Genomic DNA, 18,869 nt, shown 5'->3' with positions numbered 1-18,869 from the left:
ACCCGAACACAGAGAGAACATGCAAACTCCACACAGGAATGCCAGCCGGGACTCGAGCCAGTGATCTTCTTGCTGTGAGGTGACAGTGCTAACCACTGAGCCACCGTGCCACCCTTCATTTTATTTACAATATATAAAATATTCATTGAGTTGATCGCTAAAATGATACATTTTAAAACATTTTTCTAAATGGGTTTGTTGAACAGATTAAAAATGTAGTCCATTTTGATCATTTAGATACTTCATGTATGAAATAAGATGAAGTAGGCTTTCAATAGTTAAGAGGTAAACACTTACACAATGTTTCTCTAATAGTTCCTTTCATATAGATGTAAGAGATTAATGGTTCTTGAGGTCAAAAGGTAAAGATTTAAGGGTGAAATGCAAGAAATGCAAATTTTGAAAAAGTCTGCCACAAAAAAAGTACTTTTAGGTTGCAATAATATAAAATATTTCCAAAATTCAATAGGGGTTGACTAAGGCCCAATCCCAATTCTATCCCTTAGCCCTTCCCCTTACCCCTACTACTCGATTGCGCATTCACGTGAAGGTGTAGCGGTGTCCCAATTCTCTTTGAAGGCATAGTGTTAAGGGGAAGGGCTAGATACCCCTTGAAACAGATTTTTCAGGACCACACTCAAAACCAAGGGGTACAAAAATTTCCCAAAATACACCTTCTACAACAGCAGCATGGCTGCACTCGGAATTAAGGTAAAACTAGTATTTTGGTCATAATTATGAATTTTTACAGCAAACAAGCATATGTTTTAATATATTCACAATGGCATTCGTGTTTACCATCATGCTTAAAAAAAGTGATTAAAAAAAGCTAAATTTTGATATCTATAATTCAAAATAATAACTAGTATAGTTATATATAGTATAGGTACTACTAGTATATAGTAGTACCACAACAGCTTTCACATCGATGACGCTCGAATACCCTGTCAGAAAAGTCTAGCAGCTGGGAATTAGCTGTCTGGTATAATGTTAATGTTGTTTTCGTGTTTAGACAAAGACTATAGAATACACAAGACATATCACTCATATAGTTTTGAATGGGTAAAAGTGTAACGGTTTATATGGGAAAAGAAGCCCCGTCTACTAGTACAGGAGCCAATCATCGATCAATATAGACTGATGTGTCTCCAGGGGAGAAAATCAGACCAGACGTGTGCTTTTACGACAAATGTGGTCAACAAATGAACTGGAATCATAGTGAATACTTGCTTCACAGACATAAAAAATCTTTCCACGTATATCTGTATGAAACGAACGCGAGGTACAGTCCATCCTGTCAAATGCACATCACATGACAGCAACTCAGAGTCATCTCTGGAGAAGATTCGCCATCAAGACCAAGTTTTGAATTACTTCAAAAGAGCAGAGTGATAAGAGGATCATTACTTAGAGGATGATAATGTGTAGAATGGCCATGAATGAGGTTGGTGTCGTGATCTTGTTCCTTTCAAGTATGCATGCGCACTAGCTTGGGCAACCTGAAAAAATGCCTACTTTGTTTGGTTCGAACGTTTCAAAATGAAGCTTATAAGACAGTTGTTGTTTAATTTTATTGATGATTCCAAATATGGAATGTAAACGTAAGCTTAAATACCAGTGTTGGAGAATTTGATGTTTCCCCAATCAGACAGAATGCCCAAGCATACAGCCCGAGAGGCGTTTCAAAGATGGCCGCCGAGTAAAATGACTTGCCTTAAAGGCATTTTGGTTTAGATTAATTTTCCAAGGTGTAAATGTACAGTACAGTTACGATCTTATTGCCACATTATATTGTTATGATAACATAATATCAGTGCCTATTGATTTCCTGAAGATAAATACCAAAAAATAATGCAACTGGAATAACTACAACAGTCGCCATTGTCAATCTCATATGAAGTAAGAGATTACGATGACATATGATGACATGTGCAGGTGTTGTGCTGTCCCATTTTTTAGGGGTAAAATTTGAAGCCCTTAATTTGAAGGGTTTGGTAAAAAAAATTTGGAATGATTTTGGATTGGGTTTAAGTACTGAGCAGACAAAAAACAACCATAGACAGTATTTTAATACAGCCTGGAGACTGCATTTGTAGGACACAAGTGGAAAGGAGTAAAATGGACGTGAAAAATAGTCCGACCATAACAAAAGGCAAAACAATTACACTACAAAACACAGTACAGAAAAACATATATTGTGAATAATTGGGAAGTAAAAATGGTAAACCAAAATCCTTGATATTCAATGACTTGGACAAGAGATGTATCAAATTCCCTGACTTTCAAAGTGTGGGTCAGACCTTTTAAAATGTCATGATATTGCCATGGCCCGTGGGAACCCTGCACATTGAAATGGAGCTGAAAGTGATGCTTTAATGTGTCTATTTATACCTCATACCTGCTGTTTGGGAGGATCAGACTGATTGGGAGGTGTGTTGTTAATGTCTGTTTCAGTCACTTCTTCTCCAGGCTCTTCTGTAGGTGTTGTTTGTTGGTCTGTGTCATTTCTAAAATAAGAAAAACAAGTTTGCGCTGAACACTTGAATCCAAGTGTGAAAACAGTAAGAAAATTTAGCTCCACTTTAAATTCAGCATTAACTGTTGGGCTCCGCGAAGGTGCTTGTGTATGTGCGTGTTTATTTACTTGTCAGTGCTGTCAGAAATGCAGTCATGAGGTTTACAGCAACTCTCTTCAGTTTGAGTATGAGACATTACATCGACAGGCTCATCTCAAAGAGCAAAGAAACAGAGAAGAAAATGTTTACACAATATTCCCTGCTCCTAAACACGTCATTCAGACAGCAAAGGTTTTTTTTAAATACAATAATACACACTAGACAGTTCTGTTCTTCAAATTTTACTAGGCAAATTGTGAGTTTCACAATCTGTATCGAGTGGTTGTTTGAGTGCTAATATCTGTGGAAGCCCATTCTGCCACATAAGAAAAACAATCATGCTTTGGCAAATTAGTATATTAATGACAATTGAGGATTAGTTCACCCAGAAATGAAAGTTTTGTTATTAATTACTCAACCTCATGTTGTTCCACTCCCCTGAGACTTCCGTTTATCTTCAGAACACAAATAAAGACATTTTAGATCTTCCTCATCCTCCATAAACGACAACAGTTCTGGGACGTCCAGAAATAATCAAATAAAATAAACATTGTCAAAACCTTTTATGTGACTTCAGTGGTTCAACTGTATTTATACACATGGAATGTTTTGACAATGGCTTTGGTTCTTTTTCTGGACTTTGAACATCTCGGGTCTGTTGCAGTCTATGGAGAATGAGAGAGCTCTCAGTTTTCATCCAAAATATCAGAACTTATGTCCTGAAGATAAATGAAGATCTCAGTGGATTGAAACTATATGAGGGTGAGCAATTAACAGTTGTAAGAGCAACAAATAATAGCTTGACTTCTAGTTGAACATTTGGAAAAGTGGCAGAAGGTAGATTTTTCTGATGAATCATCTGTTGAACCGCATCCCAGTCATCAAAAACACTGCAGAAGACCTACTGGAACCCACACAGACCCAAGATTCTCATAGAAATCAGTCAAGTTTGGTGAAGAAAAATCATGGTTTGGGGTTACATTCAGTATGGGGTGTGTAAGAGATCTGCAGAGTGGATGGCAACATCAACAGCCTGAGGTATCAAGATGTTTGTGCTGCCCATTACATTACAAACCACAGGAGAGGGCAAATTCTCCAGCAGGCTAGCACTCCTTTTTGTCAGGTAGTGTATTGTTGACTTTGAATGTATGACAAATAATGACAAATATGATTAAAATTGTGATAAAATTAAAATTATGTCAGAATTATGACTTTTTATGTGAAATTTATTTATGTGAAATATATTTATTTATGTGAAAGACATTTTTGACAAGTTTACTAATTACCTGTGCAGGTGTGAATTGTCTTGTGGCATAAAAAGTTGGATTTGCATTTTTAGGAGTTTCCCTTGTTTCAGATGTAAAACTTGTCTGAGGAAAGTATTTACAGTAAACTAATTGGGTAATTTGAATACAAAGGATTACTAAGGTTTAAAATTGTCAGTTTCTAACTTTTTTTTTTACACCATTTTATTATCTTAACTTTTTAACTGGCATCGTGACTGTCTGGTTCAACTTTTGTCTAGAACACAGGTGTCAAACTCTGCACAGTTTATTTCCAATCCTAATTAAACACACTTGATCAAACTAATTGAGTCCTTCAGGCTTGTTTGAAACTTACAGGTAATGCCGTGGTCACACTAGAGTTTGAGCATGCAAAATTCTGTCGTTCAGCGCTGTGAAAAAGGGTGGGATTAAACAAACTGATTTGATTATTTTTAATTTCTGTACAGAGAGGTAATGTTTTGTTTTTAGATTTGTCTCATGCAATCACGTGATGCAATTTCACAGGTCAGAATTTGCAGTAAACTGTGAAACCTGTCGCACAGACTTGTGTTTCCGGTTGGTCACATTCGCATGAGTATAAATGGAAGCCTATGGGGCGAAATGTGCAATGTGACCGCGGCCTGAGTGTGTTGAAGCAAGGTTGAAACTAAACTGTGCAGGGTTGAGGCCCTTTAGAAACTGAGTTTGATACCCCTGCTCTAGAAGTTATCATAAAAAACAAAAAACTAAAAGAGTGATGTCAGAAACACAATTTAAACAAAGACATTGATCAATTTCAAATCAATTGTGTTTTGAGAATAAACCAATCAGAGTTTCATCTCCCATTCCCTTTAAGAGTTGCGTCGCGCCGTAGCACATTTGCTATTTACATGACGTAAAGTAAGTGTAATTGGAAAAACTGAGCATTTCACTAGCAAGAAAACAGTTAAATAGAGCATCTACAGCGTGAGAATTAGAGATAAGCCTCCTCCTCATTATTAACTTTCACTCTCGTGGATAGGGAAACCTTGTACTGACAGACATCAACTAGCCTAAAAATAATTATTTTGTCTAAGCGCAAAGATTTGTTTTAAAACTATTTCTAAATTCAGTTCTAATTTCCAGCAAACGAATAAATGAACAATAATAACGAAGTGTCTTCAAGAAGCTGAGTTATATCCTAATACACATGCTGTGCCCCATATGGTCGAAAACCTGACAGGTGGACAAATCTAAGCTTGTTTTTAATAAAACAAATATAAATATGCATATAATAAATAATACTGCTAATAATAATAACATTATACAAAAGCAAACTGTCATGAATAAACTGAAAAAGCCCCCCCGAGATGAAGAAGGTATGAAAGTATGGTTTATTTATGTAGGCTAGAAAATAATATGTTTTGTAATATTTGAATCCTTTATATTTATATCCTATATATATCCTTATTATATCCTGTAGATATCCTTAATATTTTAATTCTTTTTCATATGTAAAGATATTTGCGTATTGCTCTACATCTTGTGTGTATTAAGCAGTGTGTAAGCGAGGCACACAACTAACGCGCTCTGCGCTGGACAATATACCGGCTTTGTTCTGGTCTATAGAACAGACTATTATAGTTTCTCAAAATAGCAACGCGCCTCAACACGCCTCCTTTTTTAGATCAGAACGCCTATGGGCGCACATATTAGCGCAAATGCATTTGGTATTTAAACAGCGTGGTGCAAAACGTCAAAACGACTCTTGCACCAAGCTAAAACTAGCAAACAACAATTGCGTCACGCCTTGCGCCACATTGCGCCGGGTGTATGATAGGGCCCTTTGTGTCTGTTATTGTTATTGCACTTTTTTTAAAAAGTAGATATCAATAGTCATTGTGAAAATGTGTCTCTGTGTCTGTGGTCTTTCATTTCATTTTGCATTGTCAATGCCTCACCAGCAAAACGTTCCACTCACTTTAACAAGATTGGGCTCTCAACTTAATTTGCTCTGTTTAATAAATCTGGCACTTGATGTCATGATTTTGATGTAGCACAGCTTGATGTTTTTCCTATGTGGCAAAACAGGGCTCTTATACAGAATTGGGTCTGAAACTTGAATGGTTACAGGGTATTCAGCTTAGCTGATTTAGATCTCCACACACATTAGTAGAGAAATCTACTCACTGGATGGGGCCATCTTTTGTAGGGTCTTTGACTTTTTAGAATGCTGTATTGGAAAAAGCAAGATTGTGTCACATTTATAGTAAGACAATATCTAAACTATAGATCACTTAAATAATTCACATTGTCATCATTTACTCATTTTAATACTATTCATAGTACTTAAAAAACAAACGACACTTGACATTAGGGCTGCACAATATATCGTTTCAGCATCGATGTCACAGTGTATACACCAACAATGGTCACATCACAAAGTTGTGCAATGTTGAGTTGACTTAGCAGTGCAATTTTTACATTTACATATATAAAACCATAAAGCATGCACTGTTTACTTCACTTTTATCTTTGCTTTGTTGTATTAATTTATGCTTATGTTTATTGCATTTACTCACTCCCCTACAGAATAATCCCAGCCGTTCATACCTTCAATATCAATACATTCGGTAACACTTTATTGACTAATTCTCCCTTTTAACTAGTTATATTATTAGCATGCATGTTATTGAGATATTAGCTGCTTATTAGTACTTATAAAGCACATGTTCTGTATGATCTTATTCTACATCCTTAATCCTACCCAATACCTAAACTACCTTAATAACTATTAATAAGGTGAAAATTAGGATTTTACTGAAGCAAAAGTCAAAATGGTTAGCCAAGAGCGAGAACTGAACCTTAAAATATAGTGTGACCAAAAAATGTTTTCAAGTATATCAAAGTGTATCGAAATATATATTGCAGAAAAACAAACTATCGCAATGTCAGATTTTTCCAATATTGTGCAGCCCTACTTGACATGACATGACATAACCCTGGGAATATATCATGAAAGGTATATATCAGATTTTTTGTACATTTTGTCTACTGAAAAAAGTTTGACAAGCTTTCTCTTCTTCTGATCTAAATCAAAACACAGGCAATTTGAGAATAACACAAGGGCCAAGAAATGAGGACAGACCATTCATGCTTTATGCTTTTCAAACTAATTTGAAAAATACCTTTTTATGTGCACAGAGCCGATAAATCTCATAGGGCAACTGAAAGTCAATCCGCTTCAGCCTCAGATACTTTCCTATTTTGCACAGAAACAGCCAATGTATCACTGAGACTCAGAAGTAATCATACATTTATAATATATAATATTTATGTCATTTATTCACAATTTGTTTTAAAGTGTATACATTCACAAAGACTTCTAATTGTACCTATTCAGCCCAAAAGTTCACCTAAAAAAGGAAATTTGCTCACCATTTACTTACACTCAATATATGCTTTTCATTTTCTGTTGTACACATCATAAGACAGTTTGAAAAATGTTTGAAATGTATCCACTGACATCCATAATAAAAAACATACAACGTATGTCATATTTAACTAAATAAATATGTGAACATCCTTCTATTTTTAAGCACATTTTGGAATATAGCATGCTTTTTGGCATGGAAATGCCAAGATGCGCATACATTTTGCAAAATTTGCATAAAATCATGGACAACCCAGCAGACCAACCACATTCCACAACATCTGAAATGTTGGTTGGGTCATTCTAAATATCTCTTAGCCAACTTCCATTATCACAGTGGTTCAGTATTATTTCATCGCAGAATGCCTTGAGCTGCTCCCAAAGAGGTCTCAAGCCTCAAAGCTACCCCACCTTCATTGTTTTTCATCTTCTGAAATGCAAGTAATTTATTATATTATGAAAAAGTCAAAGTGTCTTCTCCTACTTCAGCAAATTACATTTTTATTTTTGATATTTGGCCCCAGTTTATCAGGAAATGACAGTTTTGTTCTCTTAGACTCATTAGACAAAACGTTTTGAGCATCAGTGTTAATATTGACAGCAGATTTTGATTTAGTTGTAGTCTTAATCTTTTGACTAAAATTCCATTTAAGCTTTAGTCTAGTTTTAGTCTTCTGAATCATTTAAGCTTTAGTCTAGTTTTAGTCTTCTGAATCATTTAAGCTTTAGTCTTTAGTCTTCTGAATCATTTTGGCTTTAGTCTAGTTTTAGTCTTCTGAATCATTTAAGCTTTAGTCTAGTTTTAGTCTTCTGAATCATTTTAGCTTTAGTCTAGTTTTAGTCTTCTGAATCATTCAAGCTTTAGTCTAGTTTTAGTCTTCTGAATCATTTAAGCTTTAGTCTTTAGTCTTCTGAATCATTTTGGCTTTAGTCTAGTTTTAGTCTTCTGAATCATTTAAGCTTTAGTCTAGTTTTAGTCTTCTGAATCATTTTGGCTTTAGTTTAGTTTTAGTCTTCTGAATCATTTTAGCTTTAGTCTATATTTTAGTCTTCTGAATCATTTTAGCTTTAGTCTAGTTTTAGTCTTCTGAATCATTTAAGCTTTAGTCTAGTTTTAGTCTTCTGAATCATTTTAGCCTTAGTCTATATTTTAGTCTTCTGAATCATTTTAGCTTTAGTCATATTTTAGTCTTCTGAATCATTTAAGCTTTAGTCTAGGTTTAGTCTTCTGAATCATTTAAACTTTAGTCTATATTTTAGTCTTCTGAATCATTTTAGCTTTAGTCATATTTTAGTCTTCTGAATCATTTAAGCTTTAGTCTAGTTTTAGTCAACTAAATCTACTCTAGATTTAGTTAACTAAAATATATTTGGATTAATTTAAGAGTAATTTAATTAAAATATTGTATAAATTTATTTACAGTTTCACGAAAATGTCCAAAAATCCAAATGTCCAAAACACCAAAAATTAGATAGTATTTATTTATTTATATCGTAAGTAATATGTCAAATTATGTGTCGGCAATAAATCCACACGTAAGAACATCAGCCATCTGAAAATGCAGGAATTTGCAAATATTTAGCAAGCCCCGTTATTTTAACGTGGTAAACTACTAGTTTTTTTAACCAGTCTCTTGAACAGTTTGAAGTCATTAAATCTTTGAAAGGGCTTAGAATAGTTTAAGTCCACTTTGCAATGTCATTCTATAGCAAGCTTTACGGTTGTAGTTGCTGTTACAGTACATGGTGCTCAGCTATAGCACTGAGTAAATAATAGAGTAATAATGACATATGACTGGCAAATGATAATGTGTTATCTTGTAAAATGTGCACTAAGTCCCATTGCTCTGTTTACTCGCATAGAGGAATTATAAAGTGAAGATGTATGTAAAAATTAAAAGTGCGCTTCACTTCAAGGCAGTTTCGTTAGCTTGCATGCTAAATGCGACTTTCTGATAAGCAGAGATTATAGCGCAACAGTATCATTACATTCTTACAGTAAGAAATAATCACATTGCTGAATGACGTCCTGAATGAAGCAGTTTTTAATTTGTGGTACAGGTACACTGTAAATGGCTGTTGTCATGACGATCACTGCAGACGCAGACAGCGCATATGAACCTAGCGGGAGTTAGCAGGTTAGCCATACTGTAGTCGCAGCTAAAATGATACATGTTAAGCAAAACTCCTCACGAAAATGAATGGTATGATCATATGAATTTAAGACTGACCGATTTAATAACTTTTAATGTACAATCTATTCAATTCTTTAAAGGTCATCGAGAGGCTAGACAGTTTCAGTTTAGCAAAAGAATACACTCGGGTAAATAAAAAAGATCAGAGTTTACCTTTGAGTGAATTTCGGGATGATTCTCTGGCATGCTGCTGATGTCGCTTTAGATTTGTTGTTTTTATCAGCTAGTTCCTTTTCACAAGGTTTACTGTCTTTTTGTTTTGACATCACACACCAAGATTAAGTCCGATTGAATATTTTTCAAAAAACGTCCCTCAATCACATTCTCATCTTGTATTTATTAGTCACCTAAAATGTCAGTATTTTTTCATTATAGTTGTCATCATTATCTCTTAATTTTTATTTCAAGAGTTCACACTTAGACTTGCTTGGCGTCAATAGCAGGTTTGGCATGCTGTCCTAGGAGAAAACCCTGAGCTCGGAGATAATTGAGCCCAAGGCTGCCGCCTGGTCAATAAGCATATAAAGGGGGTTCGAGACCAGGTAGGTCTCGAGAGCTCCCCTTGAAAAAAGGAGGAAAAGGAGGAGATGGGGTGGAAGGGGGGAATCTTCCAATATGAAGATAAGGCAGTAGGGTAAACTCTGTCTATTTATTGTTAGCTTGGATCAACCTGATTGGATTATTACCATTACGGATGAGAATCTAGCCGTGCTCAATCATATCGCGTGCTCCTCTTAAAATTAGTTTATGAAACTTTACTTAGTTTTCATCAGTAGAAACTTGTTTGTCATGAAAATTCTAATGAAAATTTTTCATCAACGAAATTAACACTGTTGAGCATTAATATAATTCACATCTTTAAATGGAAACACAGCTACTGGCTACTGGTTTCCAACATTCTTCAAAAGATCTTCTTTTGTGTTCAACAGAAGATAAAAACTCACACAGGTTTGGAACAGGTGGAGGGTGAGTAAACGATGACAGAACGATTGGGTGTAGTATCCCTTTAATTCATGAATCCTGATATGGTAAAGTTAGCCCTCATTATTAGTAATAAGTACATATTCTGAGAAGAAAGTTCTTAAGAAATGTAAGTTTAGCTTAATTACTATTCATAAGCAAAGATACTGCCATGCCATAATGACATATCAACCAGCCTGGCAGTACAGTAGCCCCTCCCACACCAAAATACATCAACTCAAAGCATCATTATACAATGACTGAGATCATTTGTTCAAATGTCAATTTCAGGCTTTAATAGTAACCTTCAAATGACCCAACTAAACACGCACACATACACAAACTCACCTACGTGTAAAGGTGCAGGAAGCAGGCCATGCTCATGCTCTTCAGGATCGTACTCCAGGCACTCTGTGTATACTGGAGAGGACAGGCTCTTGGGGCTGTGCCGAGTAAACAAACAGACAGACGATTCGTCAAGCTCTTTAAACCAAGGATGCATTCAAACAAATACTCTTAATACTTGTTTATGAATACTTAAGAGCCCACTCACTTCTCGCTTTTATACACATCCGAGTAAAGCCCCGCCCACTCATATTTCTTTTCAGAAGACATAGAGGATCTGCTCTCTGATTGGCTGATTGGATCTTTGGAAGGTGAGAATGTGTCGGTGTGTGAATGTGAAGGCTCGTGGCTCAGAGCTACATCTTCATCTATTTGCCCTTCGCTGCACCAAGAGTCATCTCTTTTCCTCTTTCTTTTTCTTTTCTCATGTTGAGCCATGGACTCAGTAGCATAATCATCTCTTTCATCTTTTTTCCGCTTTGGAGAACACTCTGTCACTTCGTAATCTACAAGTACAGGTGGTGGTGGTGGAGAAAAGCACGGCGCAGGGTTTTTTCGTGGTCTCCCTCGTCCCCTCCTCTTCACTTCACCTCCAGTGACCGCTTGACCTTTAAGACTCTTTTTCCTGAGAGGATTCGAGACATGTTTCAGTTTTTCCTTGTCTGGTGTTGAGTCTTTAGAACTACCGAAATGAGAAAGGCTGTTTTTGGTGGCAGAACAAGAGGAAAAGAGTCTGATATCGCTGGTCTGAAAGTGTGTTTTGCTGATGCTGGGTCTTTTCTCTCGTGCTCCTCTTTCTTGGCCTTCATTAAAAGAGAGACTTGCATTGGAATAGTGCTCACTGAAGAGTGAACCTCCGGGCTTGAAACTCTCTGAAAAAGAAGAAGAAAAATGTGAGCGCAAATGAATTGCACCCACTGATGGCATCTTTAATTTGCATACGCTGCCTGCATTGATTTAGCTTCACCAAAAGAATTATGCAAATCTGGCATCCCCAAATGGGCAAAAAAGCTGCACTGATCGCATCAGTGATGCAACTCCTTAGGACCGTGGTCAGTGCTATGTGAACTAAAACTACACTACAAACTTGTGTATTATTATTATTGTTTGATGCGCTGCTTTAAAGGGTTCTTATTATGCCTCTTTTGCAAGTCTCAGCTGTCCACAGAAATATGCCTGTGAAGTTTCATTTCAAAATACATGAAAAAAAATTATTATCCTGCGCTATACTGGTATTATTGCTTTCTCCATATCAACTGTCAAATATAAACGCAAGGTTATGTATAAAACATTTATTAATTTTCCCTCGGCTTAGTCCCTTGATATATCAAGGGTCACCACAGGAGAATGAGCCGCCAACTACTCTGGCATATGTTTTACGCAGCGTTTGCCCTTCCAGTCACAACCCAATACTGGATAATGTATCTAACACACAAGTTAAAATAATATTTATATATGCTTGTGTGAACAGTTGTGAAACAAATCATGTTAATCAGTGTATTAGAACTCTGAAAAACTTGCCGTGGATGTCTTTTGTCACATTAATAATATAACTGAACTAGGCCAAGCCCAATTGGCCAACTTATTTATAATTGGGATATTGGGGCATGTACATTGCTGGAAGAAAACACAAGATCACAATTGAGGTCTCTGAGGGAGTTAAAACAACACTTATATAGAGAACAACTCCCTTTAGAGTAGATTTAAAAATTTGCAGCTCTTTTTCACACTAAAACTGAGCCTATCTGTCATATTCACCAGCGATCCATCAGTTGCAGAATGCTGGAGAACTACAAATCTGCCACTGAAATAAACTACACATCCCATCATGCACCTCACACACACACCAGTTCCACATCACGCTTGATTACTCATACACAGCTGGAAACTCATCATGGACTGATAACCTGCACTATATATTTACCTCTCATACACACACACACATGGCTGAGTCTTGTTATATGTGTACCTGTAACTTTACGAAGCGTTTCCTAGTGCAGTCTTGCGATGTTTCCTGACCCTTGTTTTGTTCTTTGTTTGTCCTGTTTGCTGACCTCTGACCATGACTACGCTTTTGGATACTGTTTGCTCCTGTGGACCATTGCCTGCTTGTACTGAGCTGCAAATAAACTACATTTGGACTATCAACTCTGTTGTACCCTGACTCCATTGTTACACTACCTAAATTGTTCTTTTGTGTCATTAAACTGATTGTGTATAGAATTAGAACAATTCTTAAAACGCTTTATTATAATTCGTCATTATTTTCTTGCCTTCATGCAATCCTAGATTATATCCACTGACATTGCAGTGACTCAAAAAGATGGACTACTTTTCTAAACATCTAAGTTTGTGTTCCACAGAGGAAAGTAAGTTTGTATACATCTGAGGTGAAATGATTGTAAGTAAAGTATCCAGTTATCCAGTTTTAAGCTATTAAAATCCAGTTATGCAGTGATAAATTTCAAATACAAAAACTTTTCTGGGAAAGTATCACATTTGATCAAGTCAGAACCTCCAGTACCAACTGATAACCACAGTTTTTTTATTTATTATTTTGCAAAACAGTATCCTGCCATCTACATCGACACTACTCACACTACTGAAATCAATGCTTGGATGAATCACCTCATCAAGATGGCGCCGCGGATGGCCGCTTCGGTGTGGGGCTGTCCAGTGTTTGCACTGTTTTTGTTAGTCTGTCCTGTTTTATGTTTATCAAATACGATCAGTTACACCAGGGACGAGCTGCTGAACATTCGGCAGTGCACACCAACTAATCAAGAACTGGATTTTGATTTTTGTGGCGTTTTGCGGAACATTGTGGTCGGCGGAGCAGCCGCATTGTGGAAACGCTACAAGACGCGCAAGCGTGGGAAGCGAGCCGGCGCGCTCGTCAGGCTAAGACAGCGCGGCTTCAGAACGGCGCTGCCCAGCATTCACCTGGCGAATCTCCGCTCTCTTCCTAACAAAATGGACGAACTACTTCTGCTCACATGCAAAAACAAGAACTTTAACAACTCTGCTGTCCTGTGTTTCACGGAAACCTGGCTAAACGAAGCCATTCCGGACAGCGCATTAAACCTACCGGACTTTCAGCTGTACAGAGCTGATCGCGATACGGAGTCAACGGGCAAAACGCGCGGTGGTGGGACATGCTTTTACATCAACAGAAGGTGGTGTACGGATGTAACTGTGTTAAAGAAGATGTGCTGTCCTGATGTGGAAGTGCTTTTCATTAACTGTAAGCCGTTTTATTCACCAAGAGAGTTTTCCTCGTTCATTCTCGTCTGTGTTTACATTCCACCGCAAGCACACGTGAGTACTGCGCTGCAACAGCTGGCTGATCTGATCACAGAGACAGAACAACAACACCCGGACTCTGTTTTTATCATTCTTGGGGACTTTAATCAGGCAAAACTCACACGTGAGCTGCCTAAATTCAAACAGCACATTACATGCCCCACCAGAGACAATAGCATTTTGGACCATTGTTACACCACAATAAAGGATGCATATCGCTCCGTCGCCAGAGCAGCTCTAGGACTCTCCGATCACTGCCTGGTTCATCTTATACCAACGTACAGGCAAAAACTTAAAACTACTAAGCCAGTATTAAGGACTGTCAAGAGATGGACCAATGACACAGAGCAGGTCTTACAAGCCTGTTTTGAATGCACTGACTGGAATGTTTTTGAAGCTGCAGCCACAGATCTGGACGAGCTCACAGAGACTGTAACATCATACATCAGTTTCTGTGAAGAGTTATGCATCCCTACCAGGACCTACTTGTCATTTAACAATGATAAACCATGGTTCACACCAAAACTCAGACAGCTTCGTCAGGCCAAAGAGGATGCTTACAGGAGTGGTGACAGGATCCTGTACAATCAGGCCAGGAACACATTGACAAAGGAGATTGGTGTGGCTAAGAAAAGCTATGCCAAAAAGCTGCAAAACCAGTTTTCAGCTAACGACCCTGCATCAGTGTGGAGAGGCTTAAAAGATTTCACTAATTACAAGACACCGTCCCCCAGTATCGACAGCAATAAACATATTGCAAACGAGCTGAATATGTTCTATTGTAGGTTTGACACCTATGACCAGACACCTCACACCTGCCCGGATCATCTCCCTACACAGCCATCAACACCACATCAACACAGCCCGGACCATCTCCCTACACAGCCATCAACACCACATCAACACAGCCCGGACCGTCTCCCTACACGGCCATCAATACCACATCAACACAGCCCGGACCATCGCCCTACACAGCCATCAACACCTCCAGCCATCTTCCTCTCCCCCCCTGCTCTTCAGATCAGTGAGGATCATGTGCGTCAGATCTTCAGTAAACAGAAGAGAAGGAAAGCACCAGGGCCAGATGGTGTCTCACCAGCCTGTCTGAGAACCTGCGCTGACCAGCTGGCTCCCATTTTCTCACAGATCTTCAATAGATCACTGGAACAGCGCAAAGTTCCATCCTGCTTTAAGCGCTCCACCATCATCCCAATCCCGAAGAAGCCAAAGATCACAGGACTCAATGACTACAGACCTGTGGCCTTAACATCTGTGGCCATGAAGTCATTCGAAAGACTGGTGCTAGCATATCTGAAGGACATCACTGGACCCCTGCTGGACCCCCTGCAGTTCGCCTATAGAGCAAACCGGTCTGTGGATGATGCAGTCAACATGGGACTGCATTATACCCTACAACATCTGGACAAACCAGGGAACTACGCAAGGATTCTGTTTGTGGACTTCAGTTCTGCCTTTAACACCATCGTCCCATCACTGCTTGAGTACAAACTGGCCCAGCTCTCTGTTCCTAGCTCTGTCTGTCAATGGATCACCAGCTTTCTGACAGATAGACAACAGCTAGTCAGAATGGGCAAAATCACATCCGACAGCCGCACCATCAGCACTGGTGCCCCCCAGGGATGTGTTCTTTCTCCACTGCTCTTCTCCCTGTACACCAACGACTGCACTGCAAAAGACCCCTCCATCAAACTCATTAAGTTTGCAGACGACACTACTGTTATCGGCCTCATCCAGAACAGTGACGAGTCTGCATACAGACAGGAGGTGGAGCGGCTGGCGTTATGGTGCAGATACAACAACCTGGAGCTGAACACGCTCAAAACAGTGGAGATGATTGTGGACTTCAGGAGAAACCCCTCTGCACTCCCCCCACTCACCATCATGAACAGCACTGTGGCTGCAGTAGAGTCATTCAGGTTCCTGGGCACCACCATCTCTCAGGATCTGAAGTGGGACATTCACATATACTCTATTGTGAAGAAAGCCCAGCAGAGACTGTACTTCCTTCGTCAGCTGAGGAAGTTCAACCTGCCACAGGAGCTACTCGTACAGTTCTACTCAGCTGTCATCCAATCCATCCTTTGCACTTCAATCACCGTCTGGTTCGGCTCAGCTGCCAAAACCGACCTCCGTAGACTACAGCGAATAGTCTGGACTGCTGAACGAATCACTGGCACAACCCTTCCTACACTTCAAGAACTGTACTCTTCCAGAGTGAGTAAAAGGGCTCGCAAAATCACTCTGGACCCCTCACACCCAGCACACTACCTGTTCGAACTGTTACCATCTGGTCGGCGCTTCAGAGCACCAAGCACAAAAACAGCAAGACACAGGAAAAGTTTCTTTCCTCAGGCTGTCTACCTTATGAACAGTTAAATATTCCCCTACTGTGCAATAAATATGTGCAATACTTTCTCATACACACTTGTACACAGCACCTTATATCAATATACAATGCAATACTTTCTACATTCGCACTTGTACACTTATAACCTGTATATTTATAACAATCTGTACATACAACTCAACATCCAGGTTTCTTGACTAACCGCATCTGTTTAATGTTCATCATTTTTTATTATTATTTTATTTTATTTTTTTGTTTTGTTATTATTTTGTGTTGTCACTTGTCACTTTATGTACACTGGAAGCTTCTGTAACCAAAACAAATTCCTCGTATGTGTGAAGCACACTTGGCAATAAAACTGATTCTGATTCTGATATGTAAATATGTTCTGCACACTGAACTCTCAATATCAATAAAAACATACACTACAACTAAAAAACAGTAAGTCAAACAATTGCATAAAAGAGTCAATATTGTAATTGTTTTAAACCCAAAACCCTAAACCCAACCAATAGTGCTTTCAAAAGCACAGATTGACCCGCCAACCCACTTCCCTAAACCCAACCATCAGTTTTAAAAAGCAATCCAAAAAAAGTCCCCGCCTGATTTTTACCACGTTTTCAGAGTTTACCACATTCTCATCCTGTTATTTACTTATTTATAAAAAAATTTTGGCTTCTGTTTTTGTCGTACCCACTTTCTGATTCTTCACCGAATGATGTGCTGTGATCCTCTCGCGAAAAGTGCATCAAATGATCGGTAATTAAAAGGGAAAAAAAGAAAAAATAGAATAAATATCTATACTTTTATATTAGACACACATCTGATACTTTACAGTCTCCTTTACTTCCATTGTTTCTGTTCAGCGGGAGAAACTCAACCAACCCCGTGACGTCAGACACAGCGACATTCCAAGATGGCTGCGCCCTAGGTCTAAAATCTATAGTAAAACACGCCGTTTTCTGGTAAATGCTTACATTAATTCAGTTTGTTTAATATATTTTCATTAAAGTGGAATCCAATGTACAAAATAAGGTCAACTTGACTGAGTGCTTCATTTCCCCTTTAAAGAGCCCATCCTCCCTACATGCAACTCATGCCGCCGAATCACCAGGGGACGCCCAATGCTCTTAAATGTGAATCTGTTCTGTGCTTTCATTTTATTTAGGCATGAAAACACATTTTAAAATAAATCTAAAAACGGCGGGATTCCCTTCCTTTTCATTACAGGTGCTATAGCCCTTCCTATGCAATTATGACTCAAAACAGTCAGTTCATGTAGCAGTGCGTGACTGTCAGATCCGCTCCATACTGATAAATAGACGCTGTTTCCCAAACGGATTCTTTACATGTACTTTGAAGTGGAGCGAAAGTCTGGATTTTGGGTGTGTGTTTGAACAGACATATACACATAATTAATAATAATAATAACATCTAAAGATGGTGTGTTTTCTTTTAAACAAAACTAATTTAGTCTTAAATGAGCATAAACAATTAGGAAAGCCATCAGATGCTTTCATTATAGAGCTGTGCATTTTTAAAGTGACACCTGTTTTATAATGCAATCAAATGAAAAATCGAAACGAGAGATTCATTCGCTGCTCTTTAATCAGAATGTTTAAATCATATAGTGAAGAAAATGTTAATGACATTTGATAACTTGATTCAATTTCTTTATAATAGTTATTAATTTTAATAGGCTAAACTGTTTTGCAGCTTTTTCTACTGTATACTATGTTGCAAAGAATGATAATAATAATAAAAAACATATTACGACCGTATTACTGTTTATTTACAGTGAAACAGCTCTAGATGAACATATTTAGTAATTTGGAGATTTTTTTTTTCGTGGTGGGGAGGGGCTTGGGGGGGTGTATCCCTTATTTTCACATCCCAATGTTGACAGGTATGCTTTAAGCAAAAGCAGCTCTTCAGTGTCTGCATGTTTTACACATGGACAGCTGATTTGAGGAACTGAACAGATAAAATGAACCAGAGGTTTCAAAGTAAAAAAAAGGCGGAGCCTCATAACCACACCCACCTTAACCAGTGACTGTTATAAACTTTGTTTTGGCCTGATTTTGTTAATTCTTTGATTTTAGCCAATCAAGGTCTTTATATTGAGTGCATAAAAATACACATGATAAGATAAAAGAATAAATCTGTAATAATACATTTATGAAATTTAACAAAGACAAACAACAATTAAAAATAACATTTTAATTAATTAAACCTCCAGAGTTAAGGTGTGTATAATTTGATAGCACCTAATTTAGCATAGAAGTTTTTCTTTTTAATGTCTATGTATGTCTTAACCGCATACACAGAAGCTATAATTACAATTATGCCACAATGATTACAATTACCAGGTACAAATGATGGTTTCTTTCCTGTTACTGAACAAAA

At 37.9% G+C, this 18,869-nt stretch overlaps 1 protein-coding gene across 3 annotated transcripts in view; it reads right to left on the bottom strand.

Moving 5' to 3' along the window:
- The window catches only part of LOC130243453 (histone-lysine N-methyltransferase ASH1L-like), a 66,392-nt gene that overhangs the window by 25,191 nt on the left and 22,332 nt on the right, over window positions 1-18,869 (bottom strand). For 2 of the 3 annotated variants that reach the window (XM_056475628.1, XM_056475627.1), the window contains exons 4-9: window positions 11,001-11,664; window positions 10,796-10,890; window positions 7,048-7,121; window positions 6,050-6,092; window positions 2,645-2,729; window positions 2,399-2,507 (exon numbers count right to left, since the gene is read on the bottom strand). In XM_056475628.1, the coding sequence (XP_056331603.1) occupies window positions 2,399-2,507; window positions 2,645-2,729; window positions 6,050-6,092; window positions 7,048-7,121; window positions 10,796-10,890; window positions 11,001-11,664 (1,070 nt within the window). Of the gene's footprint in view, window positions 1-2,398; window positions 2,508-2,644; window positions 2,730-6,049; window positions 6,093-7,047; window positions 7,122-10,795; window positions 10,891-11,000; window positions 11,665-18,869 lie in introns of those variants that run through there. The other variant, XM_056475629.1, reaches the window with a different exon arrangement.

Source organism: Danio aesculapii, chromosome 16 (genome assembly GCF_903798145.1).
Source record: "Danio aesculapii chromosome 16, fDanAes4.1, whole genome shotgun sequence".
Taxonomy (NCBI): domain Eukaryota; kingdom Metazoa; phylum Chordata; class Actinopteri; order Cypriniformes; family Danionidae; genus Danio; species Danio aesculapii.
This window is presented reverse-complemented; position numbering and strand designations above follow the sequence as displayed.